The sequence below is a fragment of the Dasypus novemcinctus genome, chromosome 12, assembly GCF_030445035.2.
Source record: "Dasypus novemcinctus isolate mDasNov1 chromosome 12, mDasNov1.1.hap2, whole genome shotgun sequence".
Taxonomy (NCBI): Eukaryota; Metazoa; Chordata; class Mammalia; order Cingulata; family Dasypodidae; genus Dasypus; species Dasypus novemcinctus.
In genome coordinates this window covers 43,953,203-43,976,175 of record NC_080684.1, presented here as the reverse complement: position 1 = coordinate 43,976,175, position 22,973 = coordinate 43,953,203, and the positions used below count along the sequence as shown (strand labels likewise).

Here is a 22,973-nt window from a genome sequence, read left to right as displayed (position 1 = left end):
GTCTTACTTGGAAAGCCTGCATTTTCTAGCAGCTTGACTCTTGAGTTTTAAAGAGTAATTGGAAAACTCAAACCCTGTGCTTTTTTCCTCTCTCTGTTTTTAATCACTTTTAACCCAGTCTTAGGAAACTTACCTGCAAATGCTCTGGTTCACATTTTGGGGACATGGAAGGATTTCTCAGTACTGCCTCGGTACAAATCCTGACGCTACTATTGTGCCGTATTCCTCAGCAGGCCACTTTTTAGACTCGCCAGGGAAATAGCAAATTTTAATTTTATAATTACTTCACAAGGAAGCAGGCCTTTCCCTAGTTAAGCCTGGTGTTAATTTCCTCCCAGCAACTTGTATTTTCATAATTTAATGATTTTAGGCCACCTTGGCAGCATTCAGACTTTCTAGAGAAAGGGGGGGCAAGGGGGAACTTGGATGTCATTTCAGAGAATTTTAATCCCAATAGATTGTCTAGAGTGAGGAATGGCTGGGGCAGGGATTAGGTACCCAGGAAGTCCCCGTTTTTGAAGTTCCACTGGGGGCTGGAGCTGAGGACAGAGTGGGTCAGCTTCACATAGAGAGGGGACCCTTCCGGGGCTCACAGAGCAGAGATGATGAATGCTTATTTGCAATATGCATGTTCTGCATCTTTTCAAGATTTGCAGCTCTGGCTGCAGGAGCAGCGGGGAAGAAAGCCCGCCCCGCTGCGTGCTGCACATCTCCTGACATTGATAAATGACTCCTTGCTCCCCCGCCATCCTCCCTAAGGCTCTGAGCAGGAGGCAGGTGGAAGCTATGAGGTCTTTACAAATGGTTGGGAGCCAAGATGACAAGCATTGTTAGGCCACAGGGAGGAGAAAGAGAAGAGGTGCCCAGCCAGCTTGCTCCCTAGGGACCACTGTCACCCTCTGCACATACACACACCCCCCTCTGCTTTAATAAGGGTTTATGTTTATCCTTCCGAAAGGGGCCAGAATACTTTCAAGCCTTTCTTTCCTCTCAGACCCTTTCAGAAGTCGCACAGTTTTCGTATTACCCCTAGGCATAGCACAACAGCCCGTCTGTCCCAGTGACTGATGTCGTGGTAGTATAGAACCTCCGTGGTAGTAACATGACTCTAAGTCCTCTGGGGAAGTTTTAGGATGTCAGGTGCTTGCAAAAATCAGTGTTAAAAAATAGCCAGGGTCTTTTTGGCCCTGGCGTGCTCTTTTTATATTCAGCAAACCTTTTTTTTTTTTTTTTTTTCAAATTCTACTCAATTTATTCATTTTTTTTAAAAGATATTACATTAAAAAAATATGCGGTCCCCATTCGCCCCCACCACTCCCCCCACAATAACACTCTCCCCTATCATCATGTCACATCCATTGCGTCTGGTGAGTACATCTCCAGGCATCACTGCACCCCATGTCCCATGTTCCACACCATAGCCCACACTTTCCCACGTTCCATCCAGTGGGCCATGGGAGGACATACAACATCCGGCAGTTGTCCCTGGGGCACCACCCAGGACAACTCCAAGTCCCGAAAATTCAGCAAACCTTTATGATACACCTGCTACATGATATACATTGAGTAATAGTAGAGAACAGGGACGGTGGAGCCAGATGGCCTTTGTCTGGGCCAGTTCCCACCTCTGTGACTTAGACAAATCATGTCACCTCTCCCTGTCTCGGTTTCCCCATTTGTAAAGTGGGGCTAATAACAGCACTTAGAAAAGTTAGTATAGTGGAATGCACCAAACAAAGGTAGGCATGAAATAAGTGCTATTTAAGTGTCTGATGATATTATAATCAAGAGCTACTATGAAAAATAAAAAAATCAGCAATGGCTAGTTCCTTCCGCAGGAGGTTTGCAGTCTATTGAGGTGCTTTCTTCCCAAATGAGAGTCTGGAAACCAAAAAGAAAAAGGAAGGCAGGCAGCTTAGAGCAGCAAGGGACTGAAGGAAGCCAAGGGGCGCTGGCCAACTGCCTGTCCTGCAGCAGCCAGGCAGGAGATGGGGCCCTTCTCTGTGGGAAGAGACGCCGTCCATTCAGCCAGGGAACTATTGCCCCTCTTTCCCTGGGTGCTGCTTGGTGTTTGTTTTCACACTGACTTTGTATCTGCCTTCAGGGTCCTAGATGCTAGACTTTTAAAGGTGCCGCCACGGTCCTCCTGAGCCGTGCCCAAGGAGCTGAGACCCCAAGGCCCTCGGTGGCTAAAATATGTCCTACAGAGGAGGAATCTGATCACAGAGGGCTGTGGTAGCATCGGAAGATGACTAGCTGGCCCAGGGATTGGCTTTCTGAAAAATTATCTAACAGTACCATTTTCCTACAAAAATAGTCTTAAAATCATCAGCAGTGAAAGGGGTTCATCTGTTGGGACTCTTACATAAATAACTATACGGGTTAAAAAAGAAGTTTAAGGGAAGGCCTTTGACTATGGTAGAGGAAGTAGTTTTTAAGAGGCAGGTTGGGGGTGGGGGAGGATTTCAAGGAGAAGGTTGTGTTTGAACTAAAGATCTCAACCAGGAGAGGGATTGCCAGAGGGTTACCAACAGGAGGACAGTGCCTTTGAGGAGAGGGCACGGCACATCCCAGACATGTTCCCATCCCAAAGATGTGAAATTATGTGTGTTTGGGGAATGCGGAAGCCAGAAGTGATATTCAAATTATTTTAATCAGCATGGAGGAATAGACTCAGGCTGGACGGCCTCCTGTTGTGCCAGGCATTAACCTTTTATTTACTAGACCATGAGGATTCTAGCGGAAGATCCAGAGCAGCAGATGGAGGGTATGTGAGGGGCTGGGGACAGCCAGTATTTGCCACAAGGGCAGAAGCATTTCAGTGTTGCAACTCCCCGTACACAATTACATTGCTATGTCCCAGCCACGTAGCAGTCCTGGTGGGGGTGGGGGGACGGTGGTGGTCAGTGAAGCTGCACATTAAGGTAGATACATCGATGGGAGCTGACCCATGGGGAATTTTGAATGCCAGCCTCAGGATGTAATTGTGTGTTCCCACCCTTAAGAACTCTACACCTCCATAAACTATGTATTGACACAGTTTTTGGGAGGGCAAAGATACAGAGCTGACAGGATGTTCAGAAGGACATATGGTCCAATCCTCAGCCTGTTTATAGGATCCTATTTTTAAGAAATTCTAAGAAATGTGTGCTAAAACACTCCTACCGATTTTCCAGGTACTTTCCAACCCAGCCAAGGAAACTTTTCCTATGTCCAACCTACACTTTTCCAGTTGTAATATTTCACCCCTACCAGAGCTTGATAAAAGTTTTTTTTTCCTTTTCTCTGCCGCCCTTTCCCTGCCTACCAGGTTTCAGAGCAGGAAATTGGTATGGCCAGTTTCAGGTTAACAACCAGCGGAGTTGCTAAACCTTGTGACCTGGGAACATCATTAGAATCACCTGGGTGCTGGTTTAAATTCCCTGGTTTCGGGCCCACCCCAGGATGAAGGCCCTAAACCTCTGCTCCAAGCCCGTCAGGATCTCATCCTCCCACTGTGTGCCTCCCACCTTCAGACGAGCAAATTCAAGGTTGATTCAGTGAGGAAAAGGTTTTGTCTGCCCCTTGCTGAAGAACTAAACTCAGCTCTTCCTGGAAAGTCTGGACGTGCTCATGGCAAGGATACCACCAATTCCAAGGGCACGTCGCTGCCAGCTGCCCCTTGCCTTTGTACTTCAGAAGGCTCATGAAGGGACCGAAGAGCAACACATTCGCTTGTTCTTCACGTGGTTGCCCTGTCAAAGGCAGTACCCTGCCAAACTCTTTTTGCAGATTCTACTAGGATTAAATCAGCCTTTTCAGTCAATCCCCCAGGGGAAATCAGATGCTTTGCATCATACCCAGTAACTTGAAGGTGCGCCAGGCCTCGTTGAACTCTGTGGAGGGGTCTGTTTCAGCAATTGTTCATTCAGTGAACCGGCGGCATGCTGGGCACTGGAGATACGAAGATGAGTAAGACTGTCCCTGCCCTCACAGAACTTGCAGTCTAGCGTCTGGGGGCAGGCTCATAAATGGATGGTTACAATCCCATATCAAAATGACAGCGGAATATACAGAGGAAAGCTTGTTCATCTGGGGAGATTATTAAAAATGCACATTCCTGGCTCTACCCAAACTGCTGGATCAGAATCCCTGAGGTCCTGGAATCTGCATTTTTTAAAAGTCACCCCCAGCCCAGGCAATTCTTATATATCCTTAAATGTTTACCTTGGGGGAAGCGGCTGTGGCTCAATTAGCTGGGCTCCCGTCTACCATCTGGGAGGCCCTGGGTTCATATCCCGGGGCCTCCTTGTGAAAGCAGGCTCAGCCACAAGCACCGCGGAGTGCCGCCTGGCCTGCCAGCGCCACTTTGTTGGGTCACTCAGCAAGGTGACGCAACAAAAAGGGAGACAAGCAAAAACACAGAAGAGCATGCAGCGAATGGATACAGAGAGCAGACAACAAAGCAAGCCCCAAGGGGGACAGGGGAAATTTAAAAAAGTTTACCTTGGGCAGCTCTAGACATTCTGAGCAAGAGCTTGCAGAAGTGATTGGTTGAAGAGTGCTGGGCACTCTAAAGGGTTTGTGGCTTCTGGGCTTGGAGGGCTTCCCCCCATTATCCTCCTCCTCTTGCTTTAGAACCCCTTTGCCTACAGGGCCAAGGGCTGGTTCGGGGGCGCCCGTAGACTGGCCTAGCAGCGGGTGAGTCCTCAAGTACCAACGGTGGGTCAGGATCAAGTCGAGTCTCTTTTCCTTACTTGCAGGTTTCTCATTCCTGTTTACCCTGAATAAATGTCCCCTGTCCCCAAAATTTGTCTGACAATTTTGAAGACTTACACAATTCTTAAAACAACCTTGTATGGTACAAAGTAACATACTTTCCATCCTTCTGGGTGCCCTTGGATCACTCTGAGGAAAGCTGGGCACCCAAGTTGGAAGATTTGAAGTCTCTCCACTAATTAGCAGTCATCCAATTTGAAAGCCAAACCTCGGGTTAGACGAAATTCTGTAGCAATCTATCATTTTGTTAAAATGACACAAATTCTAAGAATGTAACATATTTAAACACTCTGAAAACCCTGGAGGTGGGGATGGACTTTACTCTTACAATTTACTCTGAGGACAGGAATTAGTAATTAAGCATTCTCTTGCGGATTTCATGCCATGTTGTAGGATTTACAGATTCATAGCTCTTCAGTGACGGGAAGAAAAACATTGAGGTTAAGTTCACAGTACGCTTTTGGAACAGACCTGGATGTGAGCTTGGCCTCTGCTGTTTCCTAGCTGTAACCTGTGACTCCAGTTCCTTATCCGTGCAATGTGGATAATGTTACTTTCTACCATACAAAGTTGTTTTAAGAACTGTATAAGTTTTTAAAATGTCAGTGGTTAGAACAGTGCCTGGAACATAGCAAGCATGTATTAAATGTGCACATATTAGAATCCTGCAAGTATTAGGTACAGCAGAAAATTTAACAACTGCTGCTCGGTACTTTATGCTCTAAAACACTAGGGCCACCTCGACGCAGGAGCTGAGGGTGCTGGGTTCCTCCCACGGGAAAGACTGGCAGCCACCACCAGGTCTCTGCTGCTTTCTGGGGTTGGAGCAACATGGGTATCAGCAGAATATTCCAGAACAGTGTGGGCAACTACAGGATGAACATCTTTCTGAAGCTTCTGCTTCATATGAAGAGGGGGGACAGATCTGTTTTGTGTGTTAAAATCAATGTTGCTTATGTATCAGCTTATACAAAATTCCAGTGGCTTTTTAAGGTTAAACAGAAGACTTGAAGAAGCATTGATGCTTACTTTGGGATACTTGAGGCCTGCCCTGTGTGCTGTAACCAGTTCAAGGGCACTTGGATGGAAAGTTTTGAAACTCTGTGGTATGGTGTAGAATTCTGCCCCAAGTGGCTCCTCCCAGGGGATACTGCAGATCTTGGTGCTCCATGTACAAATCTCTGCGTGACCAGAGTTGGAGGAATTTTGTGAAGCAGGGCTGCCAGGGCCGGCACGGAGGAACTGGCCCCTGCAGGAGAGGTGCTCTCTGTAGCTAGCAATCCGTTTGCTCTTCCCTCGCTACAATGCGTGGCTGTGAGGTCAATTTTGGTCATCTCCTGATTTGTATATACTGACTGGGTCTCATGCAATATAAAGGCCAGTGCCAATGAAATTCATGTTTGTTTCGGAATGAATAGTCCCTGAGAAAGCTGAAATCTCTCCATATTTGTGTGCTTAGAAAATAAGGATCTCTGACTCATATCCATGGGGAGATCTAAATGTTATTGATTATAATGTGAAGCTCTCCTAGCCAAGTGCTAATGCACACCAAGTGGATACTGAATCAAAAATAATTTCCAAATCTGAAATTTCCTTAAAAGTCATTCAGAAAGATTTATCCTGAAATAGCATTAGGTCTGTTTTGCATGCATATATGATTATGTTTTTCAAAAGACGTAATCATAATCAAAGCATTTTCTTCTTCTGTGTGAAATCTCTCTCTGCTGCTAAAGTTGGATCTTTGATTTGAGATGACATTTACTTTATTTACTTTATTTAACTCATCTGTCTACCACCTATGGCCCCTAATAGGTGCTCATTAAATATTCACAAATGAATCTGGTCAAAACCTGAGCTCCTAATTTGGAACCTTCTGAAAGCAAGTTCTTTTCCTCTACCCAAACCTTCAAATGTATGCAGTATCCCATTAATGGGTTGCAAAATCATTTTAGTGTATGGGGAGAGACATTTTAAACAAATTAAATAGCATAGAATAGGAATAAAGTATCATGGTGTATATCACGTGGTAACGACAAATACTATTTTGAGAGGCATCTCTATACTGGGTCATCAAAAGAGAGATTTCTTACCTTGGGTCACAAGATGTGAAACCTCTGTTCATACCCAGTCAACTCCCAGAGAACACTGGTAAACTGAAAGCCAGGTCTGCTGCTGCTTACCGTTATCCATTGGTGTGGTGGGTGCAAGAGGATTCCTTAGACCACAAGGGAGAAATGGTTCCCCACACTCCAGGCTAAATCTGGCTCAGGCCTGCTGATGGGATTGGGGAGAGTTCGGCCTTTTCCCAGGAGATTTAGGTATTATCCCAGGGAACACTGGATGGGCCCTACCAGATGAGGGTTCCTCAAGGGCAACCGCAGGGCCCAGGACCAGAGCTTGGGCCCCGTAATGGGCAGGTATCCTGGAGAGAAGGTTCCTCTTTTGTGCATCTAAGGAGGTGGAGAAGCTGTGGTAGTCATCAGGGCAGCCAGGTATGCCCGAAGAGGGCTGCCTTGCTCCTGCCAGCCCTCTCACCTTGAATCACCAAATATCCATCCCACTCTTACAATTCAGACAGACCGTCAGTGCCTGAATCCAGACTGTTCACTGTATTGGCAGACGTGTATCAGTTCATAGTTTACAGACAACAGGCTTCATCTAAGTTCAAGGACAGTTCAAAGACCAAAATGAGAAAACAAGGTGGCATTTGTTTGGAGAGGGTAGGCCTCTCCAAGTTCCCCAGGGATACTGTGATGAAGGTGTGCATTGGCAATGGCTCTCCTCAGGAACCCAGTGAATCTAAATATGGCCCCTTCTGAAGGGAGTTTACAGATACCTAATGCCTGTCAGTCAATAAAGAGCCTATGGCGGAGGATTGTCCTACCCCCAGAACATAAAGGACCTTTCTAAGCCCCCATATTGCCATCTGGATTGGGGATATTTCTCAGCCTCTTCAGCCTCATCCTAGGGATCCATGAGCCGCCCCTCATCCTCACTCCACAACTCTGTCTTGAGCCTGTCCTCAGAAAGGTTGACTCAGATTCACTCTTCCTGACACATTAGCTGCATTTTTCCAGCATGTTAATATTCAATCCAAAGGCAAATTTAAAAAATTTCTGAAAATTACTTATCTGTGAACCTTTAAAACCAGGAAAAAGAGCTCTTAAAAGAAGACATTAAAAAATAAATAAGCCTAAGACCCAATCAAATACAAACATCTAATGTTGCGTTAAAGGAAACGCATGCACACATGGAGATTTATGCAGCGAGGGAGAGTCAGCTGCATGTATGAGGCCGTTCGGAGGAGCAGGAAGGAGCCTCCATCTACTGAGCTTTGTGGTTAGCTTTGGGCTTGATTCCTTTGGAAATATACACGGCTGGCAGGAAAGAGGAAGCAGGCGCAGTTGCCAATCCTGCATCACTTTTTCCAGGAAGGTCTGAAGATTGTGGATGTGGGGAGAGGTGAGCCAAGGGAGAGCCTCTGTGGATTCTGTGAATTGCTTAATTGGGGTCGTGCCAAGCTCCTAAAAGCCACGAGTGGCATTTGGGCCCCAGGCATGTGTCTGTTTCTGACCAGTCAGGCCTGGGTGGTGTTTCATCCCCCACCTACTGGGATTCAAGCTTCTGTTGGTTTTGTTGTAGGAAGGCAGGAGTGGGGACCAAAAGACCAACAAGCATCTGCCCACCATCCTCCAGCAACACAAACCCGCTCAGCCCCTAGGAAATGCTCCTATGCCTGCTTAGAACCAGCTTTCTGCTATGAGTAAAACGAGACTGCTCTCCTCCAGGGCCACTGAGGGGGTGGAATTCTCCTTTTATGAATATTTCAGACTAACCCAACAGCACCCCCTTTAGATTCTTGACTCTGAGGTGTCCTTCTGTGTCTCTGAGTCTTCACTATTTCAGAACAATGGACTTTTCCAGATAAAGTTGCACAGGTGCACGCTTTCATGCTCCAGTATCATCATTAGCAAGGCAGTGAAGCATGCTCTGAGGTGCCTGGAGAGCTCAGGAAACAGCAGTTTCCCTGTGCGGCGGCGCTTGTCTTCCTGCCTCTGGTGACCACCAGCTATCTGGTTTTTTTTTTTTTTAATATGTTGAAAAAAGAATGAGGCTCCCAAGACCTTAATAGTGACAACTTAGAGTTATCTTTCACAAAGGACTTGCCCTTGCATATTTGCATTTAATCCTTGCAACCATCCCATGAAGTATCCAAGTGAAGAGGCAAATTGGGTGAGGCTGGGGGACATGCCCAGGCTCACACAGCTGGTTCGTATGAGGAACAAGATGCGAGGGGAAGCTCTGACTCCAAGCCTGGTGTTCTTTAATGTACCACAGTGGGCTCTGCCAGCAGGGAAGGAGGAATCCCAGGAGAAAGAGTCCCAGGGGAGGCGAGGAATCCAAGGCGAAGTCTAGCGGTTAGCAAGTGGAAGAATGTAGCTCTTGGATGTTTGTCGCTGGAGCTGCCCGAGGGGCCTGTCGGGGTTAGGCAGTCCCCAAAGGAAGAGGATCCCGTTACTTCCCCCACAAGGGGTCGTGCACTTCTTGAAAGACTTTGAAGTCCTGCAAAGGAAGTTAAACCGTGGGGAAACAAGTGGTATTTCTGTCCCTCTTTCTAGTTAGAGGTTGTTGATGTAGGAGAGAAGGAAGATGGCAGGAAGTGCTCTGTGTGGATAATGCCAAAGCATGACCTCAGGGTTCCTGTGCTGTGGGTGAAGAAGTCAGAATGGGCGGCTCTGACTGGGAATGGAGGAATCTAGGAGACTAGGAAACACTCTAAAGTGGGAGATTTGCCTCAACAAATAGACTTTAAACCGAGTCGATGCAGAAGAAGAAAATTGCCTGGGTAACCCTATATACTCTGGAGAACAGCTGTGACCAAAAGCTACCATTTTGGAGGTAGTACTTGGGAATTATCAGGAGAAAGGAATAGGCAAGAGGATCGTAATGGTATTGTTTTTATAACTTTATAGCCTTCTACTTATATATATATGTGTGTGTATATATGTATATATAGGTAGTTAAAGGAAACCTGTAATTTTAATATAAAGAGGTAAGCAAAGTCAAAGTATCACTGATAAGACTCAGCTCAGAATTCAGCCATAGGAAAACTTACTATGAAAACAAAATGGGGTTGGGGTTGGATGTGGCTCAAGCAGTTGGGCAACCGCCCCCTACATGGGAGGTCCTGGGTTTGGATCCCAGTGCCTCCTGAAAACAACAAAACAAATCACAAGCAAAACAAATGAAAAAACCAACTCAGGGAAGCCAGTGTGGCTCAGTGGTTGAACACCTGCATCCTATGTACAAGGTCCTGGGTTCAATCCCCAGTATCTCTTAAAAAAAATAAAAAATAAATGAATGGGAAAGCCAAGACTATGGTTATATTGGCTATATCCATAGCCTTGTGGATATCCGTATATGTAGTGATATATCTCTATTACTAGAGGTCAGCTCACATGCTGAGAGGGAAGGGACAGCCTCCATTCATTTATTCATCCCTTTAGCTAATATTTACTTCACATCCACAACGTCCCTGCACTATTTTAGATGTGAGGATGTTGCAATGAATTAGACAAAAGTCCCTGCCTTTGCAGAGCTGATGTTCTAGAGGGTGAGGTGGAATATAAACAAGTAAACAAATTAACAAATAAGTTAATTTCAGGTTGTGCTCTGTAGATGCTATGGAGAGCCAGAGCAGTATAAGCAGGAGCAGGGAAGTGTCCTAACTTGAGATCAGTTGTCCACAGAGGCTTTCTGAGAGATGCCCAGGAACAAGCAAGGGGTGGGTCCTGGGGAAGAGCAGCGTAGTCAGAGGAAGCAACAAGCGACAAGGCCCATGGCAGGAGCAGCCATGCATGGTGAATAAACAGCAAGAAAGCCCGTTGTTAGGAGAGAGTAACAGGAGTGAAAAAAAATCCAGAGTACCATGCAAAGACTGGACCGTGGAGGCCCTCGTAGTTGCATTGTAGATTGAGAATGCTGATAAGTCAACGGCAGATTTTAAACCAAGGAGTGATAATGGTGGGTTAGGAGAGAGTTAAATGCAGAGAATAGTTGTGGGAGGATCACTAGCAAGCATCCTGACCAGGCTGAAAATACAGCAAAGCTTGTTCTGGAAAAAATTACGAAAACTGACACAGACAAGCTGCGCTTGTGCTGGGGCCATCCTGTAATTGCCACTCATCAGAAGGGTGAAACGACGTCAGTGTGGCTGCATGGGGACCTCCTGAGTTCAGTACTCAGAGAATATATCCAAAAGAGGGCAAGGAGCAGCCCAGAGCCAGCCCAGGCCGGGGCCAAGAAAGGGCTGCCCTGCAAGAACGCAGCTGCTGAAATGAAGAGCAGCTTAGAGACTTAGAAAGCAGTTAGAGAGGTCAAGAAGGCTCTTGGCTTTTGTTTTGTACGTATCTATAGAATAAGAAAATAAGTAAAGGCAGAACAAAGTCCTGCTTGAGGTAACCAGTATTCATTCACTTGCTCACTGTTGTCAGACATTGGTTGGGCATCCATCATTTGGCTAACGCTACTCTAGGACCCAGGATGCCACAGGTAGCAAAACAAATCCCTGTCATGATAGCACTTATAGAGCAGGGGTTCTTAACCTCTTCTGTTCCATGGACCCCTTACTAAGTCCACACTACACTATTATTTAATAAATATATCACACGTGCATCAACATGTTTTTTTGAATTTCAAGTCAAACTCATGAACCCCTTGTTAAGAACCCCTGTTTTAGAGTGTGATAAGAAAATTATTGGAGAATTTGTTTAGGGTGATGACATGATGTGACATTTTAAAAGAATTACTCTTGTAATCTCACTTGCCTACGTTGTTGTAAGGAGGCCTGATGAGGCTGCTGCAGTCATCGAGGCTAGAGAAGGGGATGCTAGGACTGGGTAATGGTCGTGAAAGCATTGAAAACTGTTCAGGACCTGGACCGATTTTTAAGCACAGATAACAAGATTGGGTATAATATTAATAGACCAAAATACTCAATTACTGTTGTACTTTTTTACTAGAAGATCCAGAGGGTGAAGAGGTTTGGGCTGCTGGCCAGAAGGGTATGAAAAGGTTGTCACGAATGGAATCTGCGTCAGGAGACAAACTAGGAGGTAGTTAGAAAGGGGGCTCCCGGGGGCAGGGGGCATCGGAGAGCTGGCCGGAGAACCTCAGCAAGAGAGCGAGAGAAGAGGAGTGCAGGTCTCAGAGGTGAGGGCGCTCTTGGTGCTGCCGTCCAGGGGAGGTGTTGGGAGCTGAGAAGAAGGTCCTCAAGAGGTAGGTGAGGCGTTAGAGTCAGGATTCTGGAAGCACCATCAAAACATGTAAAGTTGCCCAGAATAATAGCAGGGAAAGGAGTAGAAAGCCATCTGTCAGCCTAGGCTGAAGTCACCAGGAAAGGTGGGAGAGTATCCTGAAGGCCAGTGGGTGAGGCTGCGTGGAGACAGTGGGAGGTGTGAGCAGCAGGAGGGCTGAGGGTGAGGGGCTCAGCTGGAAGGCAGGTTTGCAGTGCGAGCAATCAGGGCCTCACGAGTCAGAGGGATGTGAAGGAACAGCAGCCCCTGGAGGTTTCCTTTTTGATACTAACCTCCATTTTGACAGGCTTTCTAGGAGAACAGTGTCCATGATATCTTTTGACTTTTAAGAAATTTGATAGTCTCTTCCCTTTATTAACGAGATGGAGAAACCACAAATGGATAATGGTTCGGTTAAGTTGCATCATAGAAGCCCCTAGAGCTGCGCCACTGATACAGTGTCTATCTGGACCAGAATTTTCTAGTCTTTTTTTTTTTTTTTTAATTTTTTATCCTAAATGCCCTTTGTTTTTTAAAAATTTATGTTGTGATAACATATACACAACACAAAACTTCCCATTCTAACCACCTATATGTATACAATCCAGTGATATCAATTACATTCACAATATCGTACCACCATCACCATCATCCATTACCAAAACTTTTCATCACCCCAAACAGAAACTCTCTATCCTTTGAACAGTAACTCCCATTCCCTGCTGCCTGCCCCCATCCCCTGGTAACCTGTAATCTACTTTCTGTCTCTGTGCATTTGTTTATTCTAGTAATTTTGTATAGGTGAAATTATACAATATTTGTCCCTTTGTGCTTGGCTTCTTTCACCCAACATGATGTCTTCAAGATTCATCCCTATCGTAGCATGTATCAGAACTTCATTCCTTTCATAGCTGAGTAATATTTCATTGTGTGTGTGTATGTGTGTATATACACACCACATTTTGTCTGTCCATTTATCTGATGATGGACAGGCACTTGGGTTGCTTCTTTTGGCAATTGTGAATAATGCTGCTATAAACATTGGTATACAAATATCCATTTGAGTCCCCGTTTTCAGTTCTTTCGGGTATATACCTAGAAGTCATTTGGTAATTATATGTTTAACTTTCTGTGGAACCGCAAAACTTGTTTTGCACAATGGCTGTACTGTTATACATTCCCTCCCACAGTGTATGAGAGTTCCTTTTCTTCACATCCTCTCATCCTCACCAACAATTATTTTCTTTTTTTTTAATAACAGCCATCCTGGTGGATGTGATGTGGTATCTCATTAAGGTTTTGATTTGCGTTTCTCTAATGCAAGGGTTCTTAACCTTTTTTTTTCCACAGGCCTCTTTGCCAGTCAGGTGAAATCCACGGACCTTTTACTAAGTCCACACTAAACAATGTATTATTTAACGATATTTCACACCCACACCACGTCTCCACAAGAATTATGATTTTTTAAATTTCAGTTCAAGCCACATACCCCTGCTTAGGAATCCCTGCAATAGATAACGATGATAGGAATCTTTTCATGTGCTTATTACCAATTTGTATATCTTCTTAAGAGAGCCCCCTGCTTTTATTTTCTTTTATTTTTGAGGTTTATTTATTTACTTTTTTTTTTTTTTTAAGATTTTTATTTTTATTTTTATTTAATTCCCCTACCCTCCCCTGGCTGTCTGTTTTCTGTGTCTTTTTGCTGCGTCTTGTTTCTTTGTCCGCTTCTGTTGTCGTCAGCGGCACGGGAAGTGTGGGCAGTGCCATTCCTCGGCAGGCTGCTCCCTCCTTCGCGCTGGGTGGCTTTCCTTATGGGTGCACTCCTTGCGCGTGGGGCTCCCCTACGCGGGGGACACCCCTGTGTAGCACGGCACTCCTTGCACACATCAGCACTGCGCATGGGCCAGCTCCACACCGGTCAAGGGGGCCCGGGGCTTGAACCGCGGACCTCCCATGTGGTAGACGGACGCCCTAACCACTGGGCCAAAGTCCGTTTCCCTATTTACTTATTTTTATTTCACCCCTTCCCCAGATGGTTCTCTTAGCTGTCTGCTTGCTGTTTGCTCGCCTTCTCTGGGAGGCACTGGAAACCAAACCTGGGACCTCCCACATGGGAGTCAAGTGCCCAACGGCCTGAGCCACATCTGCTACCTGTGGGCTCTAGGATCTTAGATTGTGGTATATGCTCATTTAGGCAGGTGTGGTGTCTAACTCATTGCAGCAGGTGTGGCGTCTACTCATTTTCTTTAGGAGGCATCAGAACCCAAACCTGGGACCTTCTGTGTGGTAGGCGGGTACCCAACTTGTTGAGCCACATCTACTAACCCACCCTGTTTTTTTAAACATTAGGATCTCATTGTCTTCCCCATACTGTTGAGTCTATTTTCTGTGCATTTCCACCATACTAGGTTCTGCCAAGCTTTATTTTACCAGCCGCTATTTGTATTAAAAAGGAAATTGGTAGATTTTTTTCATTTCCATGATACAATGTTATGTGTAATATGATTTTTTCAAACTGTACACACTTTCATCCACATGCTTTCAGGAAATGTTGGTGACTTGGACTGGAGAAAGATCTCTAATGACTTGATTCTTCTTCCATTTTTTTGGTGACCGCAATGAAGACAGCAGAAGCATGCTTATCAAATTTAACATTGACATAAAACATAGAACGAGAACTAATTTTTTGGGTGAAAAAATAAGAATTCAGAAAGCTCTGGGTGGGCTGGAACCATGGACTGAAACCAGTAAAAAAAAATTAATAAGAACAATGTAGTCTTCTATTGAGAGTAAAAATATATATATCCATTGTAGAAATGAAAATGAGAGGAGTCTGTGAGCCAAAAATCCTTTCCAGATATTTTTACATGTGAACTGGGTTATTTGAGACATGGACTCATGTGTGCATGCACATAATGCACATAAAAGCTTCATTACTTTTTTAAAAAAAAACAAAGTCCAAATCAGGGGAAGTTAATTTTATTCTTATTTGGACGCTGTCTTAAGTTTTTCAGCTCTTAATGCTGTTCCTTGAGGACACTGGCAAAGCAGAAAGCTTCCAGAGGGTCTCTACTATAGCATTGGACTTACAATTGATGCACAGTTAATAAATCTTTGTTAAATGGATGGTGACTGGAGTTGTTGGGGATGGTCCTTCAGGTCCTGGGAAGAACAATTGAAGAAATCAGGAAAAAGGAAACTTGAGATAGCTGTCTTCTAATACGTTCAGAGCACTCAAGCAAAAGAGGGACTACGTTTATTTTGTTTTTCCAGAGGACAGATCAGACATGTCAGTAGTAAATGTCTGGGTCAGTTTCTTTCCTCCAACAGAATGCACTGTTAAATATCGTAAAGCTTCTAGGACAGTGACTATGTACAGCAGTCCATTCAGTGACAGAGGCCAGAGACCAGTATTGCAGTGCACTGTCGGAGGGGTTCCTGCACTTGGGGTACAGCTGACATAGTGCCCCCTCAGCCTCTTCCAGTGCTTTCTTCTTCTTGTAGGTCCAGACCAGAGGCGCCTTGCTTTTTCAGTCTTATAGAACCAGTACTCGAAGGGAAACTACTTCAAAAGGAATGTTAAATGGAAAATTCTGAAGGTAATGCCTCTGAGTTAGGGAAAGCCAAGGATTTAGCACTCTTGAAACCTTGCGTTTTTTTCCTTCTCATCCTTTTGTCAACTGCCCTCATAAAAATTCATAAAGGAATTGACCCAAAATAAGAGTTTTCTAAAAGAAACCTTTCCTAAGCCTTTCAGTTCTTGTAATTGTGTAATTCTTTGACTATATTTTATGGTCCTTTATGTAGCTGTAAAACTATTTTATAATCTGGGGGGTTTTGTTCTGTTTTGTTTTGTTTTTTATTCACTCAGAGTTTTAGAAATCGTAGGCTCCAGTAGGAAGGAGTTGGTTCTGTGACTAGACATTTTCTCTTAATCTCAGATCCCAGGAACATCCATTTCTTGGCACTCTCTCAAGCTTCAAACTTCTATCCTCAGCCTCTCAACTGTTGAGAAGGATGAAGCCAAGGACGCTCTGGAAACATAGCTTCAAACCTGCAGCCTAGTCATGAATTACAGTATCTTCTACTAACAGCAGGCAAGCCTTCTAAGTTGGTAGAAACTAAGGTGAGCCCCTTGTCCTGTGAGAACAGCTTTGAGGGAGGTCTGCTGTCTGTCTGACAGGGTCCTGTCAGACTCTGGATCAGAAGTAAAGTGACTTGGAGAGTGGCGGCAGGTCTAAGAGCATGTGACTGTCACATCTCCTGACTTCCCTCTGTCGTTGCCTGTAGGTTCTGCAGTAGAGCAGCGACTGGTTTTGTCCCCACCTGGTCTCCTTATGTTCTTCTGCCACTCACACAGAAAATTCCCCTTCTCCTTTTGCCAAAAGTCCTCTTTTTCTTCATCAGTTTTCTTTTTTTTTTTTTTTCACACATTGAGCCGTGGATTTCAGGCTCTTCAGCTAGAATTGGAAATTCCCAAAGCTGAGCCCTGACATCACGTTTTCTTTTTGGTGCATTTTCTGGGAATGTCTGAGTCAGGCTTTAGGGCTGCCAAGTTAGTGTGTGATCTTGGGAAAGTAGCTTCCCTCTCTGAGCCTCAGTTCCCTCATCAAATGGGACATTGTAGGGTCCTCGTAGAGACACCGTAAACCCCAGTTCCCATGTCTGGTATATAGAAGGTGTTCAGTAAATAACTATGTTGCTCTCCTTACTTTATATAAACTTTAATCATATTACCAGTTTTAACTCTTGAATATTTTGTACTTTAATATTCAAGACTTTTAACTGTGGTGGTAGGCCCACCTACCATTACGTGATAGAATGTGTGGGCCCGGAAATATTGAAGGGGAGAGGGTATCATACTTTCTCTAATCAGTTGTAGTCATTCACCCTTCCTATCGGCTCCACACTACTTAGTTCTGTTGGTGGAAAGGTAGAGAGCTTATAATTAATTGAAAAACAATAATGGTAGGAGCAGAATTGAAAAACAATAATGATAGGAGCAGAATAAACCTTCTTTTTCTGGGGTTATCTTTCTATTGTTAATGTTTTTGTTGTTTCCCAAGATAAAGAAACAGAAGCTAATGTATAATGTTAGAATTTGCAGCCATCTTGGTCTTGTGGGTGAGGACTCTAAGTGTCTTTCAGAGCTACAGTAACACTGGCTTTAAGTGCCTGAAATTCTCTTCCCTGAGAGAATTCAATTACCTGGGCTTGTGGTTGAGTCTCAGAAAAGCGTTTTCTCGCTGCCTTTTCAAGCCTAAGAGTGCTCTTAGCCTGTCTCTGCAGAACTCTAAGTATAATTTCCAGTCATTGATTGTAGAGCTGCTGCCCTCTCTCTGTCATTTAATTCCAAACTCCTGCGCATGGGTCTTGGGGCTCCATACTCTCTCTAGGGTGCATCTCTAGCCCATGGGAAGGATCAGCTTATAGCTCTCTAGTTATAGTGCCTACTCCTTCCTTCCTCTCTGACTGGGCCTGTCTTCTCACTCTCACCATTTCCCTCCTTTCCTTTGAACCATTTCATCTGTCATCTTCAAGGTCAAGCAGATTGAAGACTTACTGTTGAGTTGATTTTGACTGTTAACTAATTCAAGTTCAGTCTGCAACAGTGGTTCTCAACCTTGGCTGTACTTCAGAATCACCTGAGAAGCTTAAAAAAAAAATTGTCTGTGTCCTACCCCCAGTGATTCAGATTTAATTAATCTGAGATGTGGCCTGGTCATCAGGATTTTTAAAAGCTCTCCCAGGTGATTCAAGATGTAGCTAAGGTTGAGAATATGGTAGTCTACAAATTCATTCAATCCCCAAGCTAGGTCTGTTTTAGTTTGCTAGACTCCTTACAGCAGATACCAGGAAATGGGTTGCTCTAAACAATGGGAATTCATTAACTTACAGTTGAGGCTATGAGAATGTTCAAATCAAGGCATCGTCATGTTGATGTTTTCTTCCTGAGGACTGGCAGCTGGTGATCCTTCTTCCTCTGTCACATGGCAAGACACATGGCAGCCTCTGCTGCTCTCTCCCTTCTCTTCTGGGTTTCAGTGCTTTCAGTTCTTGCCTCCATGGCAGCTCTCTCTCCTTTCTCTCTCTCTCTTTCTCTCTCTCTCTCTCTCTGTATATATATGACCTATCCTGAACAAGGTGGGTGACACCTTACCTGAAGCAGCCTTATCACATCCAAAGGAATGGATTAAATGTCTTTCTGGCATACATACAGTTTCAAACCACCACAGTCTCTTTTCTAATAATATCTTAATTTGTTCCTCTAAGTGACTCGTCTACCAAAGTGTTCAAAATAATTTATGTGAGTATAAAACTATTTCCACCTTGTGTTAATTTGGTTGATTTTTTTTCATTTGAATTTTTTTAAAACTTCAGTTCTTAGAATATCTCACTTGACAGCAGCAGCTAGCATTTACTAACCCTCTATATGTGGCAGACGCTGTACTGTATACTTCCTACACTCATCACATTCATTACCCGTTTTAATCCTCACAACAACCACACAAGTGAGCACCAGTGTTTCCCCTCTTTGATTAATGTGGATCCCAAGATCCAAGATCCAGAGAAACTCATCTGTTTGCCCAGGTTTATACATTTAGCAGTGCTGAATTTGAGCCCAGTTGCATCTGATACCAAAACTTCACTGATTCTCTAGCCCCTGGGAAGGAACAGTTTAGCCAAATAACCTCCTAGAGAATGAGACATAGTTGCTTTCACTTTGAGGTTGAAATATTTTTAAATTGGATTGCATTTTTTTATACATCAAGAGCTTCCCCAAGTTTGCCTCTTCTGTCACTTTTACTGAACCTGTGGTTGACACAGGGGTTGGTGTATACTCAGAATACTTGAATCTCTGGACTGTCTATGTGCCAGCTGGGCCCTGAGCCTCAGCAGAGTTGCAACACCTACTCTCCAATTCGTTGGACTTACCCAGGTCAGCTAACAGGGAGGTGAAGATGGTCAGCCACCACACTAGGAAACCAAGAGTGTCTACAACTGCAAGTAGGAGAATTGCATCCATCAACCATATGGGATCTAAGTCCCCTCTCAATTTAGAGGTGGAGTGGGCATCACCATCCCAGGGTCCACAGGATGGAGGAATAAAATATGGATTAGAGTGGACTAATTGGTATTCTACTATAGAACTATTGTGACTCTAGCAATTGAAGAAACTGTATCATTAATATGGAGACAGTGGCCATAGTAGTTGCTAAGGGCAGAGAGAGGAAAGAAGAGATGTGATGTGGGGACATTTTGGGGACTTGGAATTGTCCTAAATGATATTGCAGGGACAGATGATGAACATTCCATATCTCGCCATAACCCACTGAATGTTCTTGGGGAGAGTGTAAACTACAATGTAAATTATAATCCATGTAGTGCAGCAGTGTTCCAAAATGTATTTACCAAATGAAATGAATGTGCCACACTGATGAAAGAGGTTGTTGATATGGGAGGAGTGGGGTGGGATGTGGAGTATATGGGAACTTCTTATATTTTTTAATTAACATTTTTTGTTATCTATCTTTTTTTTAAAAAAAAAGACAATTACATTTTTTTTAAAATTTTTTATTGGATTGCATTTTTTTATATACATCAAGAGCTTCCCCAATTTTGATTTCATATTCACTCCCAAGTTGTCTAGGTGTATTGAGGACTGGGAGGGACATTTAATAAACTAGTTTTTTCCATGCACTCAGAAGACATTATTTTAGAAAAGTATTTTATCCACTTCTAGCACCTAACTCAGCAGAAGCTACTTCATCTTTTACTTAGCCTTCCTAATATTTCTTTGAAATGGTGAATAGGCAATGCTATCCTCAATTTGCAGAAAGAAATGGGTGTGCTAAAGTGCTAATTATCTAAATATTAGTAATAGCTACCACTAATAGAGCATTTACTAAATACTAGGCTCTGTGCTAAACTCTACATCCTGCGTGATTCTCATTTTACAGATGAGAAAACTGAGACTGAGAAAAAGGAAGCTGCTTACTCAGGGTGATACAGCTAATAATCAAGCGCCTTGTTTGTTTTTTAACTTTCTTATGAGCAAGATTTCAAGAAACAGGCTTCATTTGCTTATATCCTTAACCTTGGCCAGTCTCAGCTGTGCACACAGTAGCATCTGGACAACAATGTCTGGAATAAACCATTGAAGCATAAACTGGATTTTCTTTCTGTGTCGAATGGCCGTTTAAAAGCTATTTTGAAACAAAGAATTTTCTGCCTACCTTGAATAACATACTGGAGGTCAAATAGGTTTTAAATATTCCTTCTCCAGCCGTCCCAATATGAGGCTTGCTTTGGTGTAGACAAGCCCTGAATGAGAGAACTGACTCTTGGGGTAGTTTCATAGTCCTTCCTTCTCTGAGCTCTGCTGCTTCTCACAGTTTCCTTTTTTTTTCTTTTTCTTTTTCTGTCTTTATTTATTTAATGTTACATTCAAAAAAATATGAGGTCCCCATATACCCCCCAGCCCCCACACCCCACTCCTCCCCCCCATAACAACAACCTCCTCCATCATCATGAAACATTCATTGCACTTGGTGAATACATCTCTGAGCACCGCTGCACCTCATGGTCAGTGGTCCACATCATAGCCCACACTCTCCCACGTTCCACCCAGTGGGCCATGGGAGGACATACAATGTCCGGTAACTGTCCCTGCAGCACCACCCAGGACAACTCCAACCCCCGAAAATGCCCCCACATCACATCTCTTCCTCCCACTCCCTACCCCCAGCAGCCACCATGGCCACTTTCTCCACACCAATGCCACATTTTCTTCAATTACTAATCACAATAATTCATGAATAGAATACCAGTAAGTCCACTCTAATCCATACTCTATTCCTCCATCCTGTGGACCTTAGAATGGTTGTGTCCACTCCACATCTATATCAAGAGTCGGGGCTTAGATTCCACATGGATGCTGGATGCAATTCTGCTTTCAGCTGTAGGCACTCTTGGCTCCCTGGTGTGCTGGTTGACCTTCTTCACCTCCATGTTAGCAGAGTGGGGTAAGTCCAATAAACCAGAGTGTAGGAGTTGCAAGTCTGTTGAGGCTCAGGACCTGGCTGTCACATGGTCAGTCCAGAGATTCAGATCCCCTGGGTATACATACACTAAGCCCCAGCACCAACTACAGATCCAGTAAAAGTAATAGGAGAGGCTTGTGGACAAAGATCACATCTGAGTCCAGCTCCATCACACAGAAACACAAACTCCAAAGTAGAGCCAACTGACATGGCACTGAACTCCATCTGCCATGACCATAGAACCTGTGGGTCTCTGTAGCCCTCAGAAGAACCAATATCTGGGGTTGTAACTACTTTATCTATCTCTGGGACTCTGCTGAGGTGTGCATAAGGGCAACCCCTCCAATAACCTCCCAGCTCTTTTTGGAGACTCATAGCCATATAAACTCATTTATCCTCTCCATTTCCCCCTTTTATTCAGGTCAAAAAGCATTTTTAACTCCTGGTATTATATGTAGACTGAGATATTCTGCTGGTCCGAGTTGACCCTTTTATTCAAGGTCATTTTCTAGTTACATCGTCAGCTGGTACTTGGTAGTAATCCCTTGGCACCAGGGAGGCTCATCCCCAGGAGTCACGTCCCACGCTGCTGGGAAGGCAACACATTTACGTGCTGAGTTTGGCTTTGAGACTGGCCACATTTGAGCAACACGGAGGCTCTCAGGAGGTAACTCTTAGGCACCCTGCAGCTCTAGGCCTTGTTCTTATTTCAGGTGCACAGGCTTACAAGCATAGTCATTAGTATCAAGGGCTCATTGTTGGACCTTCCTTCTTTTTTGGTCTTTGCCGTTGCACTTGGGGGATTGTTGCTGTTCCTTCAGGTACTGTGATAGAGCTCCTCTGGCTAGGAACTCAGCACTCCCTCAGTTGTTGTTTTTCATTGTAACCACTATGAAAATATCCAAACATTTTTATGTACCCTGGATATATGCCCTGGATAACTCCCTGCCAACCATCTACAGTTTCAAATTAATAACGAGAACCCAGGAAATGGGCTAGGCCCAATGGATAGGGCATCCACCTACCACATGGGAGGTCCCCGGTTCAAACCCCGGGCCTCCTTGACCTGTACAGAGCTGGCCCATGTGCAGCGCTGATGCACGCAAGGAGTGCCCTGCCACATAGGGGAGCCCCATGCTCAAGGAGTGTGCCCCATAAGGAGAACCGCCCAGCGCAAAAGAAAGTGCAGCCTGCCCAAGAATGGCACCGCACACACAGAGAGCTGATACAGCAAGATGATGCAACAAAAAGAAACAGATTCCGAGTGCCACTGATAAGGATAGAAGCGGTCACAGAAGAACACACAGCGAATGGACACAGAGAGCAGACAACAATGGAGGGGAGAGAAATAAATAAATAAATATTTTTTAAAATAACGAGAAACAGTCACTGTTGCACTTCATTATTGCACAGACACTAAATGCTGAGGACAGAAACCCTTCTCTCTTTCTTGCTAATTATGAATATGCTTTTATTCTCCTCTGAGCATATAAAGACTTGATATTTTCTGGTTTGCTGAAACAAACACACACACTCACATACAGAGGCACAATTCTGTAGTGAGAATAACTGTATAGAGAAAGACTGGCAGTGTGATGAACGGATGGAGTCTCAGGGAAAATAAAGTATCTAGTGGCCTGTGTCAGGGTAGCGGGTCACTAATTGAGTGCAAACCTTTTTTTTAAATGTTGTTTATCCCCTTACAGGGCATACAAAACCATTGAGGATGATGACTTGAAGTTTCCCCTCATATATGGAGAAGGCAAGAAGGTAGGCATGTGTATTTTGCCTGGACTGAGAGGACAAAGCTCCATCCCATAGCCACTCTGCATAGCTGGTGGCAGTCTGTGTGTTCTACTCAACAGCTCATGAT

General features: G+C 44.3%; 1 protein-coding gene across 3 annotated transcripts in view; it reads left to right on the top strand.

The window, feature by feature from the left end:
• Window positions 1–22,973, top strand: part of PPM1H (protein phosphatase, Mg2+/Mn2+ dependent 1H) — a 320,891-nt gene that overhangs the window by 245,137 nt on the left and 52,781 nt on the right. For all 3 annotated transcript variants that reach the window (XM_058308360.2, XM_058308359.1, XM_071218925.1), the window contains one exon: window positions 22,807–22,870. In XM_058308360.2, coding sequence (XP_058164343.1) covers window positions 22,807–22,870 — 64 coding nt within the window. The remainder of the gene's footprint in view (window positions 1–22,806; window positions 22,871–22,973) is intronic.